Genomic DNA, 24,183 nt, shown 5'->3' on the forward strand with positions numbered 1-24,183 from the left:
TTCAAAGGACTTATTGATTGCTGAATACAGTCCCATTGGGGTTAGGACTTCAATATGCCAATTCTGAGGAAACACAATTCAGTCCATAACGATATTAATGTCCAGGGTTGGCTTTGGTTGAAACCCCAGCTCTTCATCTCATCAACTATGTAACTTTGGTCAAGTTACTTAACCTCTTTACAGTTCAGTTTACTCTTCTGTAAAGGTGACTAATAATACTTTTATAAAGCTCTCATGAGGAATTAAATAGGTAGTGTTTGTAAAGTGCTTAATAGGGTCCAGCACCTAGTAGGTGCCCCAATCTTACCCACTATGCTGTTCTTTAAATACTGACCAAAGATATTTACTTTTTGCTTTCTTTGGGCAATAGATTTGACGTTATTACCTCTTCCTGTGAATCTACTAATAAATTAGGCTTTTCTTTTTCTTGGAACCTCGCAACTCACACCCCTTTTCTTACCATTTCCAAAAACAAAATATCTACTGGAATCATCAGCTTTAGCCCTAATTGTAAAGGATCAAGGATAGGAAAATGTTGAGCTTGTCAAATACCACTTAGGTGGGAAAAGGTAATTATTTTGTTTCCCAAGGCAAACACAAAAAGAAATTTGGCATTAGAAGATGAAAGTAGATAATTTTTAAGTTACCAAATCAAGATGCTGTTTGCAGAAATATTTGGTCCACAGTAGATGATTCATTTAAAAAATACACTTTACCTGACACAGTGCAAAAGTTAAAATGATTTTTATTTTATTTTGCAGTTTAGCTTTAATACAACCTGCTAAAATGGCACAGAATCAATACTGCAGTGAAAAACCTCTGTTTCTTTGTTGAGTCTGGTGTCTGTCAATAGGTTTCTAGGGGCATCTGATCATTATTTAAGCTTAAACTCAATTATTCAGAAAATGCCCTGTGGCCCTAGCATCAGCATAAAATAGCAGCAAGACCTTACTAAACTGCTCAGAACTGGGTGAAGAGTTTCATTTCCCAACTTTCAGGGTGAAATGTTCAAGGCATCTGAGGAAGGATAGTGTACCACATTAAACATGCACAGTGCATATGAAACCTGTTTTGTTAATGGGCACAATAGTATTATATTTAACTCTGGGAATATTTCCACCAGGAAGCAACAGGCTGCATTTAGATTATACAAAGGAGACTGTGCCTAAATTCCTTTTCTTTTAAGTCATTCCCTTTCCATTTTAAATACCTTCACATCCACTTTCAGGACAGGTAGCTTAATTTCTATCATGTGCGGCTTTTCAGAGCATTAGCTTTGTTTCAGATTCCAATGATTGAGCTATGCTGGATGTGCTTGGAAAAGCCTGCAAAGACCCACATTCACTCAGGAAACTACAGTTGAACTAGATCCATATGTGGCTTGAAAACATGTAGCTTTCTGATTGGAGGTAGTTCCTGGCTTCCAGCATTATCACAGATGATTTTTGTCCTTTGATGTGCTGCTAAATAGAAAGTAATGTTAGAAGCAAAATGCAGGGATTTTTTTTTTCTTAGTTACCATTGACTGAGAGCTTACTGCTTCCAGCATTGTCTTGTGCTGTGTTAAGCACTTTATATGTATTGACTAATTGAATGCTAACAATAATCCTATGAGGAAGGAGTATTATTCCATTTTTCTTAGGTCATGGATCGGTGAATGAACTTGCCCATGTTTGAATAGTTTGCAAGTGGAACTGCTGGTTTACAAGGTCTCTAACGCTAAGGCAACAAAATAGATAAGGTGTCATTGCAGCAAATGTCAATGATGTCCTTGCCAATGCTACCACCTAAAAGAATAGGATAAAGTAGAGGAGGATTTGCCCAAAGCTTGCTTCCTTTTAATGTCTGTTTAAAAGTATATTTAAAGCCTAACAATTTCTCGAAATCCTGGGGTTATACCAGTCTGTAGGTACCAAATTTTGGTGTATGACTCAAACAAATTATTGGTAGTCATTCTCTCTTGGTACAATTTATGTTGATAGGTGTAACTTATTAATAAAAATTCCTAAAACATTTCTAATTTTACTTCTGGCTTCACCTTTTCTTTCTATCCTTTTATCCAAATAGAACTCTTTCTTTAAACAGTTTGCAAAGAAAAGCATTTCTCTATGAAGTTAATGCTTCTCAAATTATTATGTGGTAAGGGGCAAGGTTTTGTTTACTTACATTTCATTTCCTATACCTGTTGTGAAGAAATACTTTTATATGAGGCAATAAATACAAATTACTAAAAGTGAGATACAAAAGACATAGAACATAAAAACTCCAGTTATTTTTTATTAGATTCAACAGATCATGTCTGGCCTTGTCCTCAGGCAGAGGCTGGAATCCTTCAGTAACATACCTCTGTAAGAGTTAGAGGACTTCTATTCTCCCAGGGCACTGCCCTGAGAAACCTCCTTGAATTAAGCTTTGATGGTTACCACACAAGGAATCAACTCAACTAGTTCTGCTGAGACTTTTTTTTTTCTTTTTTGCCTTTCCCGCTTTAGAATTTTCAAACTTTGTGTAAAAATAAATCACCCTGGGTAGCAGAAGTTATGCACTGCCAGGCCAGAAGCCATATTCAACACATACATAGATTTCTCTTAGCTTGGCTGGGGATTTTTAAGTGAATTATTGTCAATATTTAAGATAGAAAAATTGCACCTAAGAATACAATATTTAGGGCTACTAATAAATACCATGCTATCATTTCCTTAAGACAAAAATTGTTTGGAACTGTGTAGCCATTGTCCTTTTAGCTGGGACACAAACACTCCAGTCAACCATAGTTCCAACCAGAGAACCTGTCCCTCATCCCCAGTTACCTGACGTTATGTCTATGTTGCCATTGTGGCTTTCGGTGTCATTTGAACACGTGGCTACTTCTTTAGCCCTAATCTGTACCCCTTCTATATTCGAGTCTTTCTGGGTATTATTATTATTATTATTATTTGGTTCTTTGTCTCTGTCTGTGGACTCATGGACACTACTTGATTCCAATACATATAAGACAATTAATCCCTTTAACACCAAGGAAATCCTCTCCTCTCCTCTCCTTTTCTTCTCTTTTCTTTTCTTTCATGTCTCACCTTGTTACCCAGACTGGCCTCAAATTTCTAGACTCAAGTGATCCTCCCGCCTCAGCTTTCTGAGTAGCTGGGTCTGTAGGCACACACCACCAAAAGCTAGCTCAAGAATTTTTTTTTTTACAACCTAGTAAACGTTTAATTTATTCCTGATTCAAATCCGAGGAGGCATTTTAGAAGAGAAGGTTGCTACTATTGCTCTCAGTGTGAACAATAAGAGGACAAAAAAAAAACAAAAAAAAAAACAAAAAAAACTGAAGGCCACCAGGTGCTTGCCCCAGACATTTGCAGAAGCACAGAGACTTCTGGATAGGAGAGCACTCAGGAAGCATCTTTATGTTCTTGCAAAATCCTGAGTTGGTCATGGGTTTTTATCATTTTAATTCATGTTCTTAACTCACAGTGGAATAAAGAAATGGTGTAAACAATGGTTTTGAAATGTTATACCCATCTCTCAGCTGCTCAGAATCTGTTTCAAAGATAGTGAACAATTAGAAGGGTGGGTTACTCAGAATCAGTGCCCACATATATTTCACTTAACAGAATGAATCATGGCCACTCAAAGGCAGCAGACTTTCCATGTACTCCCAGCCTGCCACGTGTGTAGTATGAACCCAACATTCTCATGAACAACAGTTTCTCAAAAACTTGGCTTTTAATAGGTAGCAATTGCTTGTGTGTGTGTGTGTGTGTGTGCATGTGTGTGTTTTGTATAGACTCATAAATTATATGATGTTCCTTGACCCTTTATTTTGCTAATGATATTATATAATTATCTCTTTTTGAAATCATTAAATAAAATTGCAGTACTTTCCTTTGGCGTATTAAGGAGTGGTAAGGTGAGAATGAAGCAAAGGAATGGGAAGAACTATGAAGAGTTTTTACTGGTTCTGTCACTAACATTTGTGACACTTAAGAAACCAAGGGCAGAACAATGCTTAAAAATAAATATATAACAGCATTGATTCTGTTCAGTAGACAGAATTATTTGGACAAATTCAGGGAAAGGACACTGATTAAAGTTATTTTTGGTTGTATACCAAAAAAAGAAAATCATGCATCGTAGGACGCGTAGTGGCATTCCTGGCTCTATGCACTAGAAGCCAGTAGCACACCTCCCTTACTCAGTCATGACACCAAAAAATGTCTCCAGAAAGTGCCAAATGACCCCTTAGATGCAAAATCACTGTCATTGAGAACCACTGCTCTACCATAATAGCAGACAAACCACAACACTCAAGAAAAGCTCAACTCTTCTAGGTACCACTTGAAACATTTGATTTTAAAAAAATATTTTAGCACTTTTAACAGGGTAGTGTTTCAATACCTTCAAAGAAAAAACATTCTTGCAGGTCTTAGCTAATTTATTTAATTAGAAAACTCTTTATGCATATATGATTAGAATCTGTTTTTTAAAATACCATTTTATTATTTATTTTACTTTTTGGATTTTGATTTTACTAGCATAAAAATTACTATGGGCTAACAGCTCATAGTTTTCTCAGTTCTTTTTCTACCTTCTCTAATTACTAGCTGAATAACCTCTGAATTTCATATATAAAACTGCTTAATAATAGCATCTACATTAATGGTCGCTGTAAGAATTGTATTAGTTACTATGGGCAAAAGCTTTGCACAGTGCCTGGATCTTAGTAAATACTCAATAATTGCTAGACAATATTATTGTTATTGTCATTATTATTTCTAAATAAAAAGAAAATAACTTTATAGAGTAGGGAAGTATATAATAAAACTGAAAACATGGACTGTTAAATTTTAGTTTTTTATTACTTTCTCTATGTATTTTCTGAATTGCATTCTGCTATGACTGAGTAAACGAAATCATGTTTCTGCTATTCATGTTCCCTAAGTTATGTTTAACTCAGCACTCATCCTTTTTATCCCTTATTCTGGATCACCACTAGTAAGAGAGATTGCAACATGCTATTCTTCTTTTAAATGTGAACAGCATTATGTAGTAGCTAAGTTTTAATAAATAGATGTATAACTAGCGCTTTACTGGCTAGCTCTTTATCCTCTTGCAGTCCCTCCATGCCTCCATAGAGAGGAGTATCTTCCTAATTATTTTAGGAGCTTCAGGTAATGCCTAATGTGAATAGTACCATATGCTTCTGAATGCAAGATGTTTTTTCCCATCGCCCTTTCCTTCCTTCCTTCCTTTCTTCCTTCCTTCCTTCCTCTCTCTCATGTACTTTTTGCTCACATACACTTCCTGTGTCCCCTGTTTCTGTCACACCTCTTGGGTATGGCTGGCTTCCTTCCTTCCTTCCTTCCTTCCTTCCTTCCTTCCCTCCCTCCCTCTCTCCCTCCCTCCTTCCTTCCTTTCTTCCCTCCTTCTTTCCTCCCTTCCTCCCTTCCTTCCTTTTTGCTCACATATCACTTTCTGTGTCCTCTGTTTCTGTTGCATGTGCCTCTTGAGTCTAGCTTTCTTTCTTTCCTTCCTTTTCTTTTTTCTCTCTTTCTTTCTTTTCTTTCTTTCCTTCCTTCCTTCCTTCTTTCCTTCCTTCCTTCCTTCCTTCCTTCCTTCCTTCCTTCCTTCCTTCCTTCCTTCCTTCCTTCTCTTTTCTTTCTTTGTTCCCAGTGAGTACTGCTGGCCCCTGCTGATGCACATTACCAATATTCTGGGGTCTTTACATTGCCAAGTGCTCAGGATTCTATGAGGTTTATAGAGAAACAGAAAATGTGCTTCCTTCCCTCTTTTAAGGTCATAATTTTTCAAATTGATACCAAAGTGTTCTACGTAATTCTCATGTTTTTAGAGGGTTTAAAATGTTTTGCGTATTTTAGTTACTTATAATCTTCTGTGTTTCTCAACCCCTTTCTACCCTATTAGATAGACAGGACTCTGGGAGTGTGGGTTGGGAGAGAATCTCAATGAGAGACTCTGTGCTACTTCAGATTGTGCCTCCTCCTCTGATGACTAAATCTTTCTTATGGGCCAAGCTCCTGTGACTCTCACCCTAAAGTGGGGTTCTACTCAATCTCACCGAGTGTGTTTGTTCCCTCACACAGAAAGACTTTTTGTGGAATAGCTTCACTTACAGTTCTCAACCCCAGTTTTGGATGTATGTTAGGTCCAGACCCTCCTACATATTTATAAAGTGAGTTGAACTTTGGGATGCCTATTTCAAAACTGATAGATTTTAATTCTGGCAATAAAACAAGGCCTCTGTGGACCTATTTCTCAGCAGACTACTAAAGCTGCCTTCATGCTTTGTACATTAGTTACATCATTAGAAACATTTGAAAGTTAAAAGCATACTGTTTTTAGAATGGTACATAAAGCAAGGCTTGGTAAAGATTCCAGAGGAATCTGAAGGTAGGAATATTTAGGTATTTCCATACTGTAAAATACAGTTAAACCTCACTAGCCTGTGTGTACAGCATATCCTTAGAGACTTCTGCCCAGAATCCTGGCTAGATTTTTATCCCTGCCATTTGGCAAAATAAATTCCTGACCTTGGAAATAAATGGGACACAATATTTCCCATGCTCCCTCAGATGTGTGATGAATATGTTATTTATTTTTTCTCCCAATTATAGTGATCCTCTCCATAATTAATAATCTATCAGCCTCTTCCAGTTTGAATAACTTCCTTTCAGTTTAGAAATACTGTCTTTTCAAGATCACCTTATTGTTGGACTTAATGTCTTTAGGTAATTGCTTAGCGTCTCAGATTCCTCTTTGAAGATGGCATTTGGGCACCTGAGGGAGGGATGGAGAGCTGAAGGGGTACCTGGATCCTCATGCTGTCCTCTGAACACTCAGGGTTCCATGGCAACCTCTCTGCACCACCTGACTCTTCCTGAAGTTGAAGCTGAGGTCGGCAGCAGATTAACTCCTGATTACTGACTTCTCTGCCAGCTGGAGCTTGGCAGGGTTCCCGGGCTCCAGTAGCCTCCCTTTGGCTCACATTGGTAATGGGGTTCCTCTGAACCCCTCTGTGGACTCCATTTGGCTCCACCCATAGTTAAACCATTTCACAGGCTCTCCCATATCATACCCCTTGGAGGATTGTGAGAACTTGAGACTTCCAGCTGCACTCTACAGGAACCAAGAGCATCTCAGGAATGCTGTAGCTTAATCTTCCATTAGTTTTTCATACCACTCTGCAGACTTTATTATATGGTGGCCACAGTTTAGTGTAGACATGACTTCAAAAAGTCCCAAATATTGGCTGAACGCGGTGGTTCACACCTGTAATCCCAGCATTTTGGGAGGCTGAGGCAGACGGATCACCTGAGGTCAGGAGTTCAAGACTAGCCTGGCCAACATGGTGAAACCCCATCTCTACTAAAAATACAAAAATTAACTCAGTCTGGTGGCGGGTGCCTGAAATCCCGTCTACTTGGGAGGCTGAGGCGGAAGAATGGCTTGAACCCAGGAAGCAGAGGTTGCAGTGAGCCAAGATCGAGCTACTGCACTCCAGCCTGGATGACAGAGCGAGACTCTGTTTAAAAAAAAAAAAAAAGACCCAAATATCAACCAAAGTGAAGGCTCACCGACCATTTTGTCAACTTACCTGAAACATTTTTCTCTCTCGTTTGCTCACATGTCGCTTTCTGTGTTCCTTGTTTGTGCCGCACCCCTTGAGTCCAGCTTTCTCCAGTCTTTCAGGACCAGAAGAGATGGATTTTAGGTTTTCCTTCCACTCAATGTATTCTATATGTACCCTAATCAACAAGCATCCCTGGTTGTCACAGGTAGAAGGGGTCTCTACTCTGAATCATTCAGAGAAGAAATAATCATATTCTTTCGATGCTATCACTAACACAGGACCGTGATCTGAGACAACCAGGTTCAGTTCTTGATATGTAAAGGAATTTGGGAAAATATCATCTCTCACCACGAAATCTGTATTTTTATGTATATTGAAGCAAAATCCTGTTTTGGTCATCATTTTCTTTACCTTTCTTCTATATCCATCCTAATCTCCCTTTCAGCTCATGTACTATTACTCCTTAATGCACACGCAGACACATACACGTGCACACACACACACACACACAGTCTCTCTCTGTCTCTCTTTCTCCCTTTCTCTCTCTCACTGGGAAAAAGAATACGTTGTTGGAGAGACAAAGGAGAATTTATGTGCATGGAAAGAAAAATGACAAAGCATATTTTTTCAGAATATAGTAGTTCTATTTTTAAGAATTTGCCTTGCATGTCTTCTCAACTTTAGCAAGACCTTAGTAGTAGGCCACTGTGCTCAGGGTGGCTCCCTGCTCCACTGTCATTTCTTTCCTTTCCAGCCTCATCTATTACATCTTGCATTATTTTTCCATTTCCAGAGCCAACTTTATGCCACTGTCCTTCAACTTCCAAATGTGAGGGTGCCTGTCTTCTTATAGTTCCAAACCCTTCTGATCTCTACTTTCATCATTATTGCATTGCCATTTCAGCCCCTTAATCCTGCATATCTGTATGCATTCCAAGCAAATCCTTCTTTCCCTTTTTTCTTCCCCTCCAGCTCCAAAATATCTTATTCTATGCAAGGAACCACTATCAGTTGATGAACTCAACTGTTTTCTCTTACCTATAGTTTTTTCCTACCGTCAAGATGTTCTTCAGCAGTTGAAATCAGAGCTCTCTTAAGGAAGTGGCCCTCTTGATGCTATCACTAATATAGGGAAATTGGTTGGAGAGATTGACAACCAATGAGAGGGACAAAGAGGGAGGAAAAATATTTTTACCATTGAGAATATTGGAAAGTGGATATGGATGTTCTTCTAGTGACACAGATTATAGCATAATTCATGAGTTATGTATCCTGTTTTATCACTGAAGTTCTTATGAAACTGTAACATGGAAAATACACGTGGGGAGCTTTTGGCAGCTAATTTGGCCCTGAACCCCATTTGGAACATCATGCCTTAGGAAAGTATGCTTCTAATTTGACTTATGAACAAGCTTTTGGGATTTAATCTTACTATTACCTGAAGAGTGTGCCCTCAAAATTTATGTACTGAAGCTCAAATCGCTAATCTGATTATATTTGACTACCTTTTGAAAGTAATTAAGATTAAATTAGGTCATAAGGTACTATGTGCTAATCCAATAGGATTGATATCCTTACGTGAAGAGGAACTTTAGTACAAGGAAAGGGCATGTGAGGATGTAGCAGAAAGGTGGCCATCTGCAAGCCAAGAGGAGAGTCCTCACCAGTCACCAAATGGGTTGGCACCTTTATCTTGAACTTCAAAGCCTCCAGAATTGTGAGAAATAAAATTTCTTTTGTTTAAGCTACCTACCCCTTGGTATTTTGTTATGGCAACCTGAATGGACAAAGACAAACTTGTTTGTAAATTCAGAATTAAGTGCAATTACCTATTTATGAACAGATTATATCCACAAAACTTGACCATTACCATTTATAAACATTTATAAACTAAATGTAAGTAAAACATAGGTTGAGGTGGTATTGAGATAATTATTGTTTTTGTTTAAATATAAATAAATTAATGGATGATAAATCCCATAGATTCCTAAAGAGAACTTCTTTAGGGATAAGCCTAAACATTGGTTATGAGTCAAAATATCAATCATCCACTGGATACCTATGTGCTCAACATTCTTTATGATCAATAAACATAGCTTTATTTTAAAAGTAACCCCCACCCGGCAACTCACAGTAGGTACTCAATGAACGTTAACTGAATTAAAACAAAACTACCATTATTAGTAGAAGTTTAGACACCAAAATTAATGTCACAAACATCTTTGGCAGATAGAAAGGTATGGACAGGCATATGGGTATCACGCAAACGTATTTGTGGCTACCTAATGCCCTTTAGTATGGTCAAAGATACAGCACTCTCTGCTGCTGGAATGTTTTTCTAATCAAGTTCAGTGTTTATAATTTTTTGGAAGGAAATTTGCTACTGCTTTAAGAAATAAAGAAAGAAACAAAGCTTATGATGTACTCCAAAGTTGAGTAAAAAGGGCTTAGGAATTTTACATGGTTCTTGAGTCACCGAATACATCTTTTGGAATTTACTTATTTTATTTTTTTGCTTGCTTCCCCAGTAACTTAAATTCTGATTAATGCAGGCTTTTCTTTGGTACTAGTAGCTCTGTAGTGGTGGGAAAACTGACTAAAACCTATATAATACATGGTAAATAATGGTTTTTATTTTTCAACTTGTGCAGTCATCTTCCTTAAGAATATAGCTACACAAAGCTTAAACAACTACTTATTTATATTGGTTCAGTAAAATAATAAAACCTTCAATTTAGAGGGCAAATGATTAGGTCTCAGTGTCCATTTCAATGATTCCTTCACTCTTTAGCTGACAGTGCAGACCATGATGGTATCGACTATGATAGGGGATGCTGGCTCCTAGAAAGCACGGGTTTCTTCAGGAGGGTGATGGAAAGACATGTGCTGACAGGGTCAGAATTCTGTGTGAGAGTCCCGTGGTCTACAGAACAGCCTTTCTAAGCCACAGTGTACTCATTCAATCAACACGTAGGCCTCTACTATGTGCCAGGCTTTGCAAAACAGGTATAATAGTAGCTGAAATGGTAGTAGCTAGCTTTTGCTTACCACTTAGTCATTTAATCCTCGCTAAAATCGTATGCAGATGATACTTTAAAAAGTTGGTATTTTCACAGATAAAGGAACCAAGGCACAGAGCCATTAATTAATTAATTCTCCAACGTCACTCAGGTTTTAATGATGAAGCCGTGATTTTACCCCACCAGTTTGATTCCAGAAACTTCACTACTATACTGCTGTTTATAGGATCTTAATTTTCTTTTATTATGTATGCACTTATTTACTGTTCTCATTTATTATTTTTGTATTCATTGTTCTTGGTAGTATTTAAGTGTGTAAGAACCTCATGAGAAAAAGGCATGTGAATATTCTTAGAAAACTTCTTAGTTCACTGTGAATGTGTGTTGTTATTATTTATTGTATTTGTTCCATGTGATTAGGCCCCTTGCATTTAATTCTCTTTTAAAAAAAAAAAAAAAAAAGCTTTGTTTTATGCAGAATTTCTCCCCTTTGATCCATTTGGGAAGTCTTGCTATTTACAGTCACAAACTTTGTATTCTATTTCCTGGTGCTTCAAATAACTTATGTGTCCTAAAATTAGAGACTTCTACCATCTGGTACTGTTTTTTTATGTTATGAAGTATTTTATAGATTAAAAATATAACATATGATAATTATAAGCCACCATTGTTGCTCTTTTCATGTATGCATTATTATGTGTTTTCATTGCATTCATGAAAAAGGGTAAACAGCATTTTATAAAGGGAAATCCAGAATATTGGTACATGCTTTGTTTTGATAATAATGTTCTCTAGTAGATAAGCAACCATGCATTTTACTGGCTTATCCAATTTTAACAATACCAGTTTGAACTGAAACAATCTGACAAATTATACTGAAAGTTAGAAATCTTAAGCTTATACTTTGAACATCACATTTCTCCTTGCAATTTGCTGTTATTGTTTTAAGTGTGAGGACCACACACTCCTTCCATTTAGCTGGAGAACCTGACTTGTGGTTGCTACTTTCTACTCCCTGACTGCTGCTGCTACCTGCCTAATAATTGTGTTTGGCTCCCTGTAAACCTACAGTCAGAAAGGTATTTGAATTTTCCCCCTCTAGCACTTGCAAATCCGATTTTTATGTATAACTAAGTGCTCTTAGTTTTTACTCTATCTACTACTGGGGCCTGGTTTCTAGCAGGCCTGTAACTAAGCCAGATCCGGCCTATGTAATGCTGTTTGTAATGAGAAATCTAAACAGGGAATGGCAGTGAGGCATGGCAGGAATGTGTTTCCATTGGAGAAGTCAGTGTAGAGAAAAAGTATAAGCAAAGCCATGTCCAGAAGGCCTTTTCAGCTGGCCAAGACGGAAGACTAATGTTATTGTACATAGACTGTTACCCTGCCAGCCCTTCCTCACAGATTTGCTTTCTCTCTCTGTCCCTCTTCCCCTGCGACCTCTTCCCCTTTTACCCCTTTCATCTCTTCCTTCTCTTTCGCTTTCTTCTTCTGTCTTCGGACTCTGCTGACTGTTTGCTCAGGTGGACAGTGACACCATTTGGAATGAGCTACACTCGTCCGGTGCTGCACGCATGGCTGTTGGCTGTGTCATCGAGCTGGCTTCCAAAGTGGCCTCAGGAGAGCTGAAGGTGAGGTCTGGGTTGCATTAAGTGTGGGAAATCCAGAGAAGAAACTGAAACAGAGTTGTTGTTATGTGGGAATTGTGGGGAGTGTGGCGTGGTAATAAAAGGAAGGGCAGAAGGAAGAGGGTAGAGATGGCCACTAAGGTGTGATAATAACTCATCTGTAGGCAGGGAGTAGCTCATCCTGCTGTCAGGGCCTTCTTCTGCCTGAGAACACTCTGCAGTCAGGGCCCACTGGTGTGCATTTAAGAGCACAGAGATAATAAGCAAAGCTATGGTTCAGGTTAAAAATACCTTTAGTATATACATGTCCGTCATACCATCCTGAGATTCTCTTTTGAGGCAATTTTAAAAATATGATTACTGAGAAGCGTGTATAAGCTCAGAATACCACCCAGAGAGAGGGAGGCAGAGAAAGGTAAATACCAGACGGGAAGGATTGGGAGGAAGAAGGAAATTGTTGATTAGAAGGGTAATGATCCAGAGTGTGTTTTTCCATGAAAGAACTTAAAAAATGAGCTATGCTTTATTGTTCTTTTCTTTTTATGGTCTCTTCTTTTCTACATCGTATGAAAAGAACAATGTCCAAACCCCAGCGTTTCCCAGTCTAAACAATTTATAAAAGCTAGAGACCTGACAGACGTTGACATTTTATTTGGTATTTTAACAGTGCTATTTAAAGGTATGCCATGTGCATCTTGAATGCAGTTACCCCAATAAACTTTGTTGGTGCTAACACGGCCTTTTAATGCACTAGTTCACACACTTCATGACGCAATCTGGGTCGTGATTGATTCGGTATTTTTAGCAATTGTGGGGCTTAGGGAAATGTATTATGACCAATAACATATGCACTGTGAGTTTTGTGAAACCAAGATAAAATGTAATTAGGATTACTTTTCTTTATGTCTAGTGAATTTTTATTCGATTACATGGGACTCTTCCAGTTGTGATTAAAAATGTGGAGTAGGAATGTGCACTTCACAATGCAACGTTTGTCCAAGAAGTCTTTACTCTTAACTCTTTAAAGAGTCAGAGCCTACGGAAATATACTTTTGATAGGGTGAGCTCTATTTAAAAAGTAGATGTGCCTGTATATATTTGACATAAGTAGTATTAGGACATTGCTCATCTCAGGGGATATATGGGGTCATTAATGTGGTGCTTACTCTTCAGTCTTTACCTTTGAAAATGAGAAAATAAAAAGAGGAAAGGAATCAGCCTGTGGAGAGGTTTTGGCTATCTCCCAGTAGAACTTGAGGAAAAATTCTTCCTATTTGAGTGCTTGTGTTGTACTTGCACTACTGCAATAAATTAACACTTTAAAAGAAAATTTGAACATCTTATTTTAAAAAGAATCCAAATGGCAGAAATCAGCCAGGCCACAATATTATAATTTTAAAGATTATGCTGACACAGCTCTTTGATAACAAAGATAATTATTATGTTAGCTTTCACAATTTCTAATTGTTTTAAGTTTGTGTAAGTTTAAGCAATAATTCAGAAACCTTCTCAAGTAGAATGCCCACATGTTTCAGTCATCAGAAGCATCATTATTAGCTTCACTGTGTGCAGAATTGCCAAATATATGCACGAAGATAGTTGAATAAAAACATAATTCCATGTTTAGAAGTTATCCATTTAAAATAGCCAGTTCCAAACAATGTGTCAACAACACATAGTATGGGCATGCTGACCACCAGCTGTAGTAACATCAGGTATTTATATTAAGAACAAGGATTGGTACAAATTTCTTCCCTTCCTCTGGTTAAGGAATCAGCAGGCATGGTTTAAAAAGAAAAGAAAACAGTAAAAAAAAAAAAAAAAAAGAAAAAGAAAAAAGAAAAGCCAGCCTAAGAATCAAGAAATCTTAGTCCAGGTTCCACCACTTGCATAGTGTGTCATTTGTGGCAAATCTGTAACTTTTCTGGGGCTCAATTTCTTGTTCTGCACAATCATCTAGGTGGAATTGGTAATATTGAAGGTCATCCATGGCACTGGCATTTTGAGCTATTTGCAAATGAAAAGTGGATATGAATCTCAATTATAACACTATGGCATCCCGAGTGGTAGATATTCTGAAATTTCAATTTGCTTTGATGAACATTCCAGATTGTGCAGCTGGGTTATCTTTCTGATTGCCAAGTCCATTGTAAAAGTCCAAGATAGGCAGAATCATAACAGAGGCACTGGTACTATGCTGACAGGTCAAGAGACTGAAGCCCTGGGTTGCTAATAATTTGGGTAAGGCTACAGAGATGCCATGGGGGAAAAGTAGAACTCACAAATGATTTGGAGCCATAGTAAAGAACATGTGTAACTGAAGTAGACAGCCATGTTTGTGGACCGCTATTCAACAACCACAAAAACTACCCAGTGCCTACGTGTCCCAGACTCAAATATGATGGGGCTGATATACCTGCAGGCCAGGAGCATTATTACTCATGGTTTGTGGATTCGATTCATTCAGAACTTGGAAGAAAATAGGGAAGTTTATTCAAGGACACTGGTAAGTAATAAGAAATGTGAAAAGAAAAGACTTGAGCATTTTGTTATTCATTTTTCTGCATCTACATTCAGTTTTCACATATTCTATCCCATTCTCCCAGTAAATCAACATTTAATTAAATAACATTGGCATGTTACGATACCACATCGTATGAGATTGCACTAATTTTTCTTGGAAAATAGAGTAAAATTAAGAACTTTATTTGAAATATGATGTGCCTGGATATAGTGTGGAAATGAGAGATGAGAGCTAGCTAGAGGAGGTCTCTGAGATCACAGAGGATGAGGATCTAAAAGATAAGAAATGTGCATAAACAAAGAAAATGCCAGAAAAAATTGTATGACTTGGAAATTTTGTTTGATGCTGAACTTGACCATGGCTAACCTCCTAACTTTTGATAGGTCCTTTCCTTTCTTCCCCCAGGGGATATTGATGAGCTGAAGGAATTAGAAGAATGAACCAGGCACAGGGGGTGGGTTTCCTGTTAATGCTTAAATAGAACATGTGCAGCAAACTATATCAGCAAATTGGTATATTTTTTGGCACAGCATAGACCTGCTCAGTGGAGCTCAGTGAAAATCATGGGGACTTTCAGACTTTCCAAGTTTTTGTTTGTTTATTTGTTTGTTTGTTTTGTTTTTTAATTATGCTTTAAGTTTTAGGGTACATGTGCACATTGTGCAGGTTAGTTACATATGTATACATGTGCCATGCTGGTGCGCTGCATCCACTAACTCGTCATCTAGCATTAGGTATATCTCCCAATGCTATCCCTCCCCCCACCCCCCTCCCCTACATTTTTAAAAATACATAAGAAGGAATTCCTCAAATTTACAGATATTCAAATTGGCTATTTCTCAGATTCTCTTAAAAAGGAACAAAAATATTCTGAAATTGTTGGCGTGTTTGGTATATTGGAAATCATAATTGGAAGAATAATTATCTCAAAATGGTTTTATTGTTTTATAGGACATTTTAGAAAGTATGTCAAAGACATAGAAATAGCTCTAAAAGGTGAACATTTTGTAATCATAAATAAAAAAGGATTGATACTTATTGAAATTTAATATAAAGATTCACTTTGGTGTTCTTTTGACAATGCTACCATGTCTTCATAAAATAGTCAAAATTGCTTTTAGCTTCTGGACATATTTATCAAAACAAACAAAAACAAAAAAAATCCTAAACACCTGGTTATCTGAGTGATGGATGAATTTGAGCGTATACTGAATGAATATGAGTTTGAGTGTGTATTATGATGTCATGTTGCTAATAATAACTGCTACTCATTGAGTGCCTTCTATAGGCAGCCAGTTTATATGTAATTTACTATTATTCTCACAATGTACCCTTGAAGTAAGTACAGGACACTGGCTCGAAGACATTAAGTAACCTTTTAAGATCCTGCAGATAGGTTAATAAATAATAAAATATGTAAATCTGATAATCCTCTGTTTTCTTTCAACCACTCTATCAGGACATTCTTTTACAGATAGCACAAATATACATTTTAAAAAGGGGCTAAAACTATTTTAAGTAAGCAAAATTTTATCTTTTTTATTATTATAAAACATTTGAGACATACAAAAAGACAAGAAGTTACATTCTTACCTAACAAAATATAATAATAAAATAAATACCCACGAACTCCTCATCCAATTTAAGAATTGAACTTTGCTCACAATATTAAAATTCTCTCAGTACTTATCTCATTCCTATATTTTAAAACCAGATAGTCATTAATCTATTATATTTTTTTAAATTATGGCCCTGCGCAGTGGTTCATGCCTGTAATCCCAGCACTTTGGGAGGCTGAGGCGGGTGGATGACTTGAGGTCTGGTGTTCAAGACCAGCCTGGCCAACATGGCAAAACTCCGTGCTCACTAAAAATACAAAAAATTAGCCAGGTGTGTTGGCAGGCACCTGTAATCCCAGCTATGTGGGAGGCTGAGACATGAGAATCGCTTGAACCCAGGAGGCAGAGGTTACAGTGAGCCGAGATTGCACTGCTATACTCCAGCCTGGGTGGCAGAGTGAGACTCCATCTCAGAAAAAAAAAAAATTTCCTTTCGTCTTGTTAATAGCTTTAAACATGCTTTTTGCTTTATAAAAATGGAACCTTATCAAATATATTCTTCTTCAGCATATTTCCCCTAAAAGGTATATTATGAGGATTTATCCATGTGGAGAGATATATATATATATATGAATGATTAATTCATTTTCATTGCTATAAAATATTCCCTTTGCACCATAATTTATATATTTATTCTTCTGCAAGACATTGTAGTTGTTTCCAGGTTTTTGCTTTTTTGAATAATGCTATATGAACACCCTTGAACATGGCTGCTCTTTCACTAGAGTATAACAAAGAGTAAAACAGTCCGCTCCTAGGCTACTTTCACAATAAATTTCAGGAGGTAATGCCAAGTGGAATTCCAAAGTCATTTTACCACAATGACATCAGCAAAGTGTCAGTCTAAGAGTTCAAAAATTCTTTTCTCCATAAAAACAACGATAAAACAGGCAAAATGCGTCAGGATGAAATTTTTCAAAACTCAGGAAAGTAATCAAAGTCTTCCAACAACTCAGGAAGCATGTTTCAAAAAACAAACCAGCTGAATTTTGGTGAGCACAGAGAGGTTTGTGGTGTTTTAACTCATCGTATTTCCATCTTCCCCTTTCTAGGTCCATGGTAGCCTTACCAAATCACAGCCTGCATTCTTAGCATAAACTAGTAACTTGTCAACCTCTGATGGGGAGATAAGGGAGTGGATAATGGAATTGGAACTCCTTCAAAGCCTCAATCCTAGAGAATTGTCATTATTTGACCTGTCCAGTGCTTCCCTGCATAACTTACTTGCAAGGCTTTATTTGGCTTCATGAGGTTTTCACACAGTGTGAAAGCCTTTTTCTTAGAAGTATTTGTTGTGAAAAATTAGTGGCGATCACTCAACTTTATGGCTGCTTGAGGTGGTGGATAACAATGGGGCAAACAATAGGTTAGCCGAAAGCATCAAAGAAAACCTGAGGAATGTGCATAAGGACTATGAAAAGCCACATCAGATTCCTAAGAATCTAGAAAGCCACATGTATGATAGGGCTATATGCATACTCAGGTTTGTGTTCCTACTCAGGAAAGACCTGAAAAGGCCCTAAGCTCTTATCTCAAACTGATTTTGAGGCTCTGTTCAAACAGGAAGTGAAGGTCCAGGTAGGGTTGTCAGCTGCCTGGCTAAATATTTAAAATGTGCCCTAACACACACACACACACACACAGAGCCCCTCGGCAAAGGCTGGGGGAGTGCTGGTTTTAAGCATTAAAAGAAATATATGTATCCAATCATTGACTGACCACTAAGCTAACAATGCAAAGACTTCAGTAGCATATAAAACATAGAACACAGATTTTACACAACTATTTCAGAAAAGTCACTAAGAAAATGACAATAACAAAAAGGAACAACAACAAATCCTGGAAAGAGGTGAGAATATGACTTCTAGTTTTGCCATACTGTTTTGTTTAAAATGTCCAGTTTTCCACAGAAATGTTTGAGACAAGCAAAGAAACAAGAAAGAATGCCCCACACAGAGGAAAAACAAATCAGTCAATAATAACTGTCCCTGAGTTAGCTCAGTTATCAGACTTACTAGACAAAAACTAAGCTAGATATTTTTAATAATTTAAAGAAGTAAGTTAAGCCATGTCTAAAGATTGTATGAGGATGTATGACTCTATAAACAGAATACTAATAAAGACACAGACATTGTTAAAATAAAAGAACCAAGGAAAATTCTGGATTTGAAAAATACGATAACTTAAATGAAAAATTTACTAGAAGGGCTTAGTAGAAATGTGAGCAGGCAGATGAAAATGTCAGCAAACCTGAAGATATCTAGTCTGAAGACCAGGAAGAAAAGAGAATGAAGAAAAATGAACAGAGTTTCAAAGGTCTGTAGGACATGATCAAATGTACCAACATATGCATAATAAGTTTCAGAGAAGAAAAGAGAAAGGGGAAGAAAGAATATTTGAAGAAATTACGGCTGAATATTCCCCAAATTCAATAAAAACATTAATCAACGTATTCATGAAGCTCAGTGCTCCAACTAGGATAAACTCAGAGATCCACACCTAGACACACCATAATGAAACCATTGAAATCCAATGATGAGAAAAAAATCTTAAAAACAGCAAAAGAGAAGCAACTCATCACCTCCAAAAATCCTCAATAAAATCAACAACTTAGGTCTCATCATAATCTATGTAGGCCAGAAGGCAGTGGGATGACATCATCAAAGTGCTGAAAGAAAAAGACCATCACCAAGTATTCTATGTCCAACAAATCTGTCCTTCAAAAATGATGGTGAATTTAATACATGCTCTGTTTTACCCCATTAGTCCATTCACCTATCTCGGAATCAGTACCACATACTACTCATTACTTCAACTTTATAAGAGGTCTTGACTATCTGATAGGAAAACTTTTTTCACTTTCTTATTCTTCCTCACTAGATCTTGACATTTTCTTTGTTCTTAAATGTATAGTTTAAACTCACCTTGTCATTTTGCATGAAACATTCCATGAGAGGTTTTTTTGCATTGAATCTACAGATGAGTTTGACAATAATTAACATTTTTAGATGATTGAGTCTATTTGTTTCTGAGCATGTTTACATTTATTTATACTTTCTTTGAAGTTTCTTAATCAAGTTTTATAATTTCTTCTTGGGCAAGGGATGGCGGTGCATGCCTGTAATCCCAGCACTTAAGGAGGCTGAAGTGGGTGGATTACTTGAGCTCAGGAGTTTGAGACCTGCCTGGACAATATGGCAAAACCCTGTCTCTACAAAAAATACAAAAATTAGCCAGGTGGGGTGGCATGTACCTGTTGTCCCAGCTACTCAGGATGCTGAGATGGGAGGATTGCTTGAGCCCGGGAAGTCAAAGCTGCAGTGAGCCAAGATCGTGCTGTCTCATTCCAGCCTGGAAGACAGAGCAAGGCCTTGTTTCAAAATAATAATAATAATAATAATTTCTCCAAAGACAAAAAATATATATATGTAGGTAATTCGTGTTTTTGAAAAGAATTTTAGTGGCATCTTATTACAATTACATTCTCTGTTCTGATGTACAAAGGGGCTGTTTATTTTTTGCTAATAGTACATCATTATTATTGCAAAACTAGTAATAATTTATAAGTCATTTGGGGTTTCTTTCTCATATCATCTGCAAATAATGACAGTTTTATTTCTTTTTTTCCAATAATTATGCCATTTTAAAATTTGTATTTCCTTATTACATGGGCTAAAATCTCTGATATAATGCTGAAGACAATTGAACATGGTGAGTATTCTTGTGTCTTTCTAGATTATCTGTTTCACCATTAAATATTATGTTTACTACAGGCTATTGTAAATATTTTATATTTTGTGGAAGAAATTACCTTTCATTTCTACTTTTCTAAGAATTTTCTTTCTCCTGTGAGAGAATTTTACATTGTATGAAATGTTTTATAGGTGGCTATTGGTATTATGAAGTGAATTGTATTTAATTTCTTAATGCGATAAGTTATATTAATTAAATATTAAAAATTTTTGTATTCTTGAGATAAATCTACCTTGGTTATGATTTATTATCATTGTTATGCATTTCCACATTTGGTTTGCTAATAATATTTTGGTTGGAATTTTTGCATATATGTTCATTAATGAAATTGGTCTGTAATTCTTACAAAGACCCGTCAATCTAGTGCATCAGGGCTTCATAAAGTGAATATGAGACTGTCTCTATATTTCTCTACTTTAGAGTAATAGTTCGGTAAAATTAGGAAATTTGTTTTTTCAACGTTTGGTAAAACTTTCCTCTAAAGTCATAGAGCCTTGTTATTTAGGAAGATTTGTAACTACTGATTCAAATTCTTTCATTATTATGAAACTATTTGGAATTTGTATTTCTTTTTGAGTCAATTTAGGAGTGTTGTATTTTTTCTTGACATTTACATATTGGAGCCAAATTTTCAAAATTACTCATATGAATCCGTTCCTAATATCCTCTTTTAACACTTCAATGTTTGCAGGAGCTTTAGCAATATATCTTTTTCATTATCATACCGCTTATTTTTCCCCTTTTTCTTGATCAATTCTGTCAGAAGTTTGACAATTCTCTAATTCCTGTAGAGCAAACTTTGGCCTTTGTAGATGTCATACATTTTATGAATTTCTTCTATTTTTATTATTTATTTTATTTGGGGGAAGGTCATATATTTCTTTTAATAATTTCTTAAATTATTTAGCTCATTATTTTACAACCTGTAGTCTTTTCTACTTATTAGAGCTATAAAAAACACCGCATATTCTCACTCATAGGTGGGAATTGAACAATGAGATCACATGGACACAGGAAGGGGAATATCACACTATGGGGACTGTGGTGGGGAGGGGGGAGTGGGGAGGGATAGCATTGGGAGATATACCTAATGCTAGATGATGAGTTAGTGGGTGCAGCGTACCAGCATGGCACATGTATACATATGTAACTAACCTGCACAATGTGCACATGTACCCTAAAACTTAAAGTATAATAAAAAAATAAAAAATAAAAAAATAAAAAAAATTTTTTTCTTTAAGTACTATTTGAGTTACATGCTGTTTTCTATAAAGAATTCTCAAGAGTTTAGTTTTTAAAATGTCGTATTTCCATTATCTCCTTTTTTGAGCCATTAGTTTATTAAATGTGTATTTTTAAATTTCCAAACGTGTGAGTGTTTTTGTCACAATTTTTGTTATTGACTCAATTTAAATATAAGACATTCATAAAATTTGATCTGTATCATACTAGTTCTTGGAAGTTTATGAGACCCGCTTTATTGACAAGTGTTCTTGCTATTTGTAAAATGTTCTTTGTGTGCTTAAATAGAATTGGCATCCACATATTATTGAGTGTAATGTTTTATATGTCCATTAGCACAAGCTTATTAATTGTTTTGTTAAAATAGTCCATATTTGGCTGCAGGATTTTTGCAAGATTCTATAATGGCTATTTAAAAATGTGGTGTTAAAGTTTCCAAATATCATGATAGATTTTTTATCTTTATGGAACTGTTAATTTTTGCTTTAGATATTTAAAAACTCTGTTATTAGGTACAGTAAAATTAAGACTATTATATGCTTATAAATCCTTTATTAATATTTAATAATTATCTTAAGTAAATATTTTTATCCTCAATTATATTTATGATATTAATATAGCAAAAATAGCTTTTTTTCTTTTCTGGTATTTTCCTGGCTTATCATTTACCATTCCTTTACTTTCAGACTTTCTCTTTATTACATACTAGGTCTATCTCTTATAAACAGCATGCCTGGATTTGTTTTCTAATATGACTGTGTATTTTAATTGGGGAGTTCAATTCACTTATATGTGTTATGATTTATAATATACTGAAACATATCTCTATCCTCTTATTTTGTTTTTTCTTTTTGTTCCATTATTGGTTTGTCCCCTTACTTTCACCCACCCCTTGCTTTATTTTTAATTGAATTAGTTTATTTTTTCTCTATGTGACCTCTTTTTTCAGAAAATGCACACTTTTTTCCTATTATTTTAGTAACTACCTTTAAACATTTAACCTATTTATAACACATCCTAAACTTCACTATCTTTTTTTCCCACCAACAATACAAGAACTTTATGTTTTCTTTCTATTTTAAAGCAATAGTCATGTCCTAACTTACATGCTTAGGACTTTAGTTGTATTTATAAAAGACTAGTATCGCTGATGAGTTATGATTGTACTGTTTTAACCATCAGTGTTTCTCTATACTTGCTCGCTATTTACCATTTTTCTTATCACCATTTTTGATTGTATCTGAAACCTCTGTTCTGGGATTGTTTTCTTTCTTCCAGGACATTTTTTCGGATTTTCCTTACTGACGGTTTCTCAGTTTTTATTTATCTATGATGTCTTTTACCCTCATTCTTGAAAGACAGTTTTGCTAAGTACACAGTTCAAAGTTGACAGTTTCTCTCAGCACTTTAAATATCTTCTGTGCTTTTCTGGCTTCCAATTTTGATGAGGAAAAATCAGCTGATAGTCTGATGATCATTTCTTGTAGATTTTCTATTTTTTTTATCTTGGATTTCTTTTAATGTCTTCTTTTTGGATTTGTTATACTGTATCTTGCTTGCCATGTATTTTTAGTGGATTTTACTCAGTCAAGTTGTTTAAAATATATACGTATTAGGAAAATCAAAATTTAATGCAGCCAGTCAATGATATTTTGTGATATATCCCTTGCAATAGGCTGCAAGCAACCTTGCTGATTTCAATAATCATTGATTAATTTATTTTTAAAAAAAACATGTTTCAAGTACCTATCATATGCCAGAAACTACTATAAATACTGAAAATACTGTGGTGATCCAGACAGGGAAATTAGGTTTCCTACTGAAGAGCAATGATAAAGAGATAAATACATAGACATATGATACAAGTTCATGTGAAAATGTGTTATGGATAAAAGTAAAGGATGAAAGAGAGCTAGAGGAAGACTGAGCAAGAAGGCTAGCTCTGTTAGCTTATCAGAAAGCTTTACTGATAAGGAGAGATTTGTGCTGAGTGAATTAAGGGAAGAATTATGTAGATATGTGGGGAAAGAATATTCCACACGGGAAGAAAAGCAAATACAGAAGCTCTCTCAGGGTGGGGCAAATAAGCAGGTCTTGACATGTTTAAGAAAATTCAAGGCCTGAGCATCTGAAAGTGAGATGAGGTTAGAGAGAAAGTCAAGTGCTACATGATGGGATGCATGTGCACGTCCACCCTCACACATACACACAAACACGCTGTGGTTCATACACACGTATGCATACGTAAATAATATTAAAAATGAAGGGTCTATTTCTAATAGGGCATAAGGATAGCGACGGTGGTAAGTGCTGATTGTGAATAAGGAAAGCTGCATTGCATTTCATATACATTTTGCCACACATTTGGCCTTTCTTAAAATGTTATATTGCTGTCTACCCTAAAATGGTTCAACAAATAAGGTATGCATTGAAATACCTGTGTTGACTCCAATTATGACCAAATCCTAAACTGTGGACAATGGATATTTACCATGCATACTATATATTGCTTCAGTGAATTCCTTAAAACAGCCAAAGAAGACTGCAATTATCTTAACTAATCCAGTTCACATTACAGAAGACTAGAGAACATAGATGTGATTGATGGAAGATTCTTTTCTTTTCTTTTTTATTGAGACATGGTCTCACTCTGTCACCCAGGCTGGTGTGCAGGGGCGTAATCTCTGCTCACTGCAACCTCTGCTTCCCAGGCTTAAGTGATTCTCCAGCCTCAGCCCCCTGAGTAGCTGGGACTACAGGTGCCTGCCATCACGCCTGGCTAATTTTTTGTATTTTTTGAAGAGAT

At 36.2% G+C, this 24,183-nt stretch overlaps 1 protein-coding gene across 29 annotated transcripts in view; it reads left to right on the plus strand.

Annotated features, from left to right (window-relative positions):
• The window catches only part of HDAC9 (histone deacetylase 9), a 911,712-nt gene that overhangs the window by 689,788 nt on the left and 197,741 nt on the right, over positions 1 to 24,183 (plus strand). For all 29 annotated transcript variants that reach the window (XM_016957129.4, XM_063814075.1, XM_054687406.2 and 26 more), the window contains one exon: positions 12,135 to 12,242. In XM_016957129.4, coding sequence (XP_016812618.1) covers positions 12,135 to 12,242 — 108 coding nt within the window. The remainder of the gene's footprint in view (positions 1 to 12,134; positions 12,243 to 24,183) is intronic.

The sequence above is a fragment of the Pan troglodytes genome, chromosome 6, assembly GCF_028858775.2.
Source record: "Pan troglodytes isolate AG18354 chromosome 6, NHGRI_mPanTro3-v2.0_pri, whole genome shotgun sequence".
Lineage (NCBI taxonomy): Eukaryota > Metazoa > Chordata > Mammalia > Primates > Hominidae > Pan > Pan troglodytes.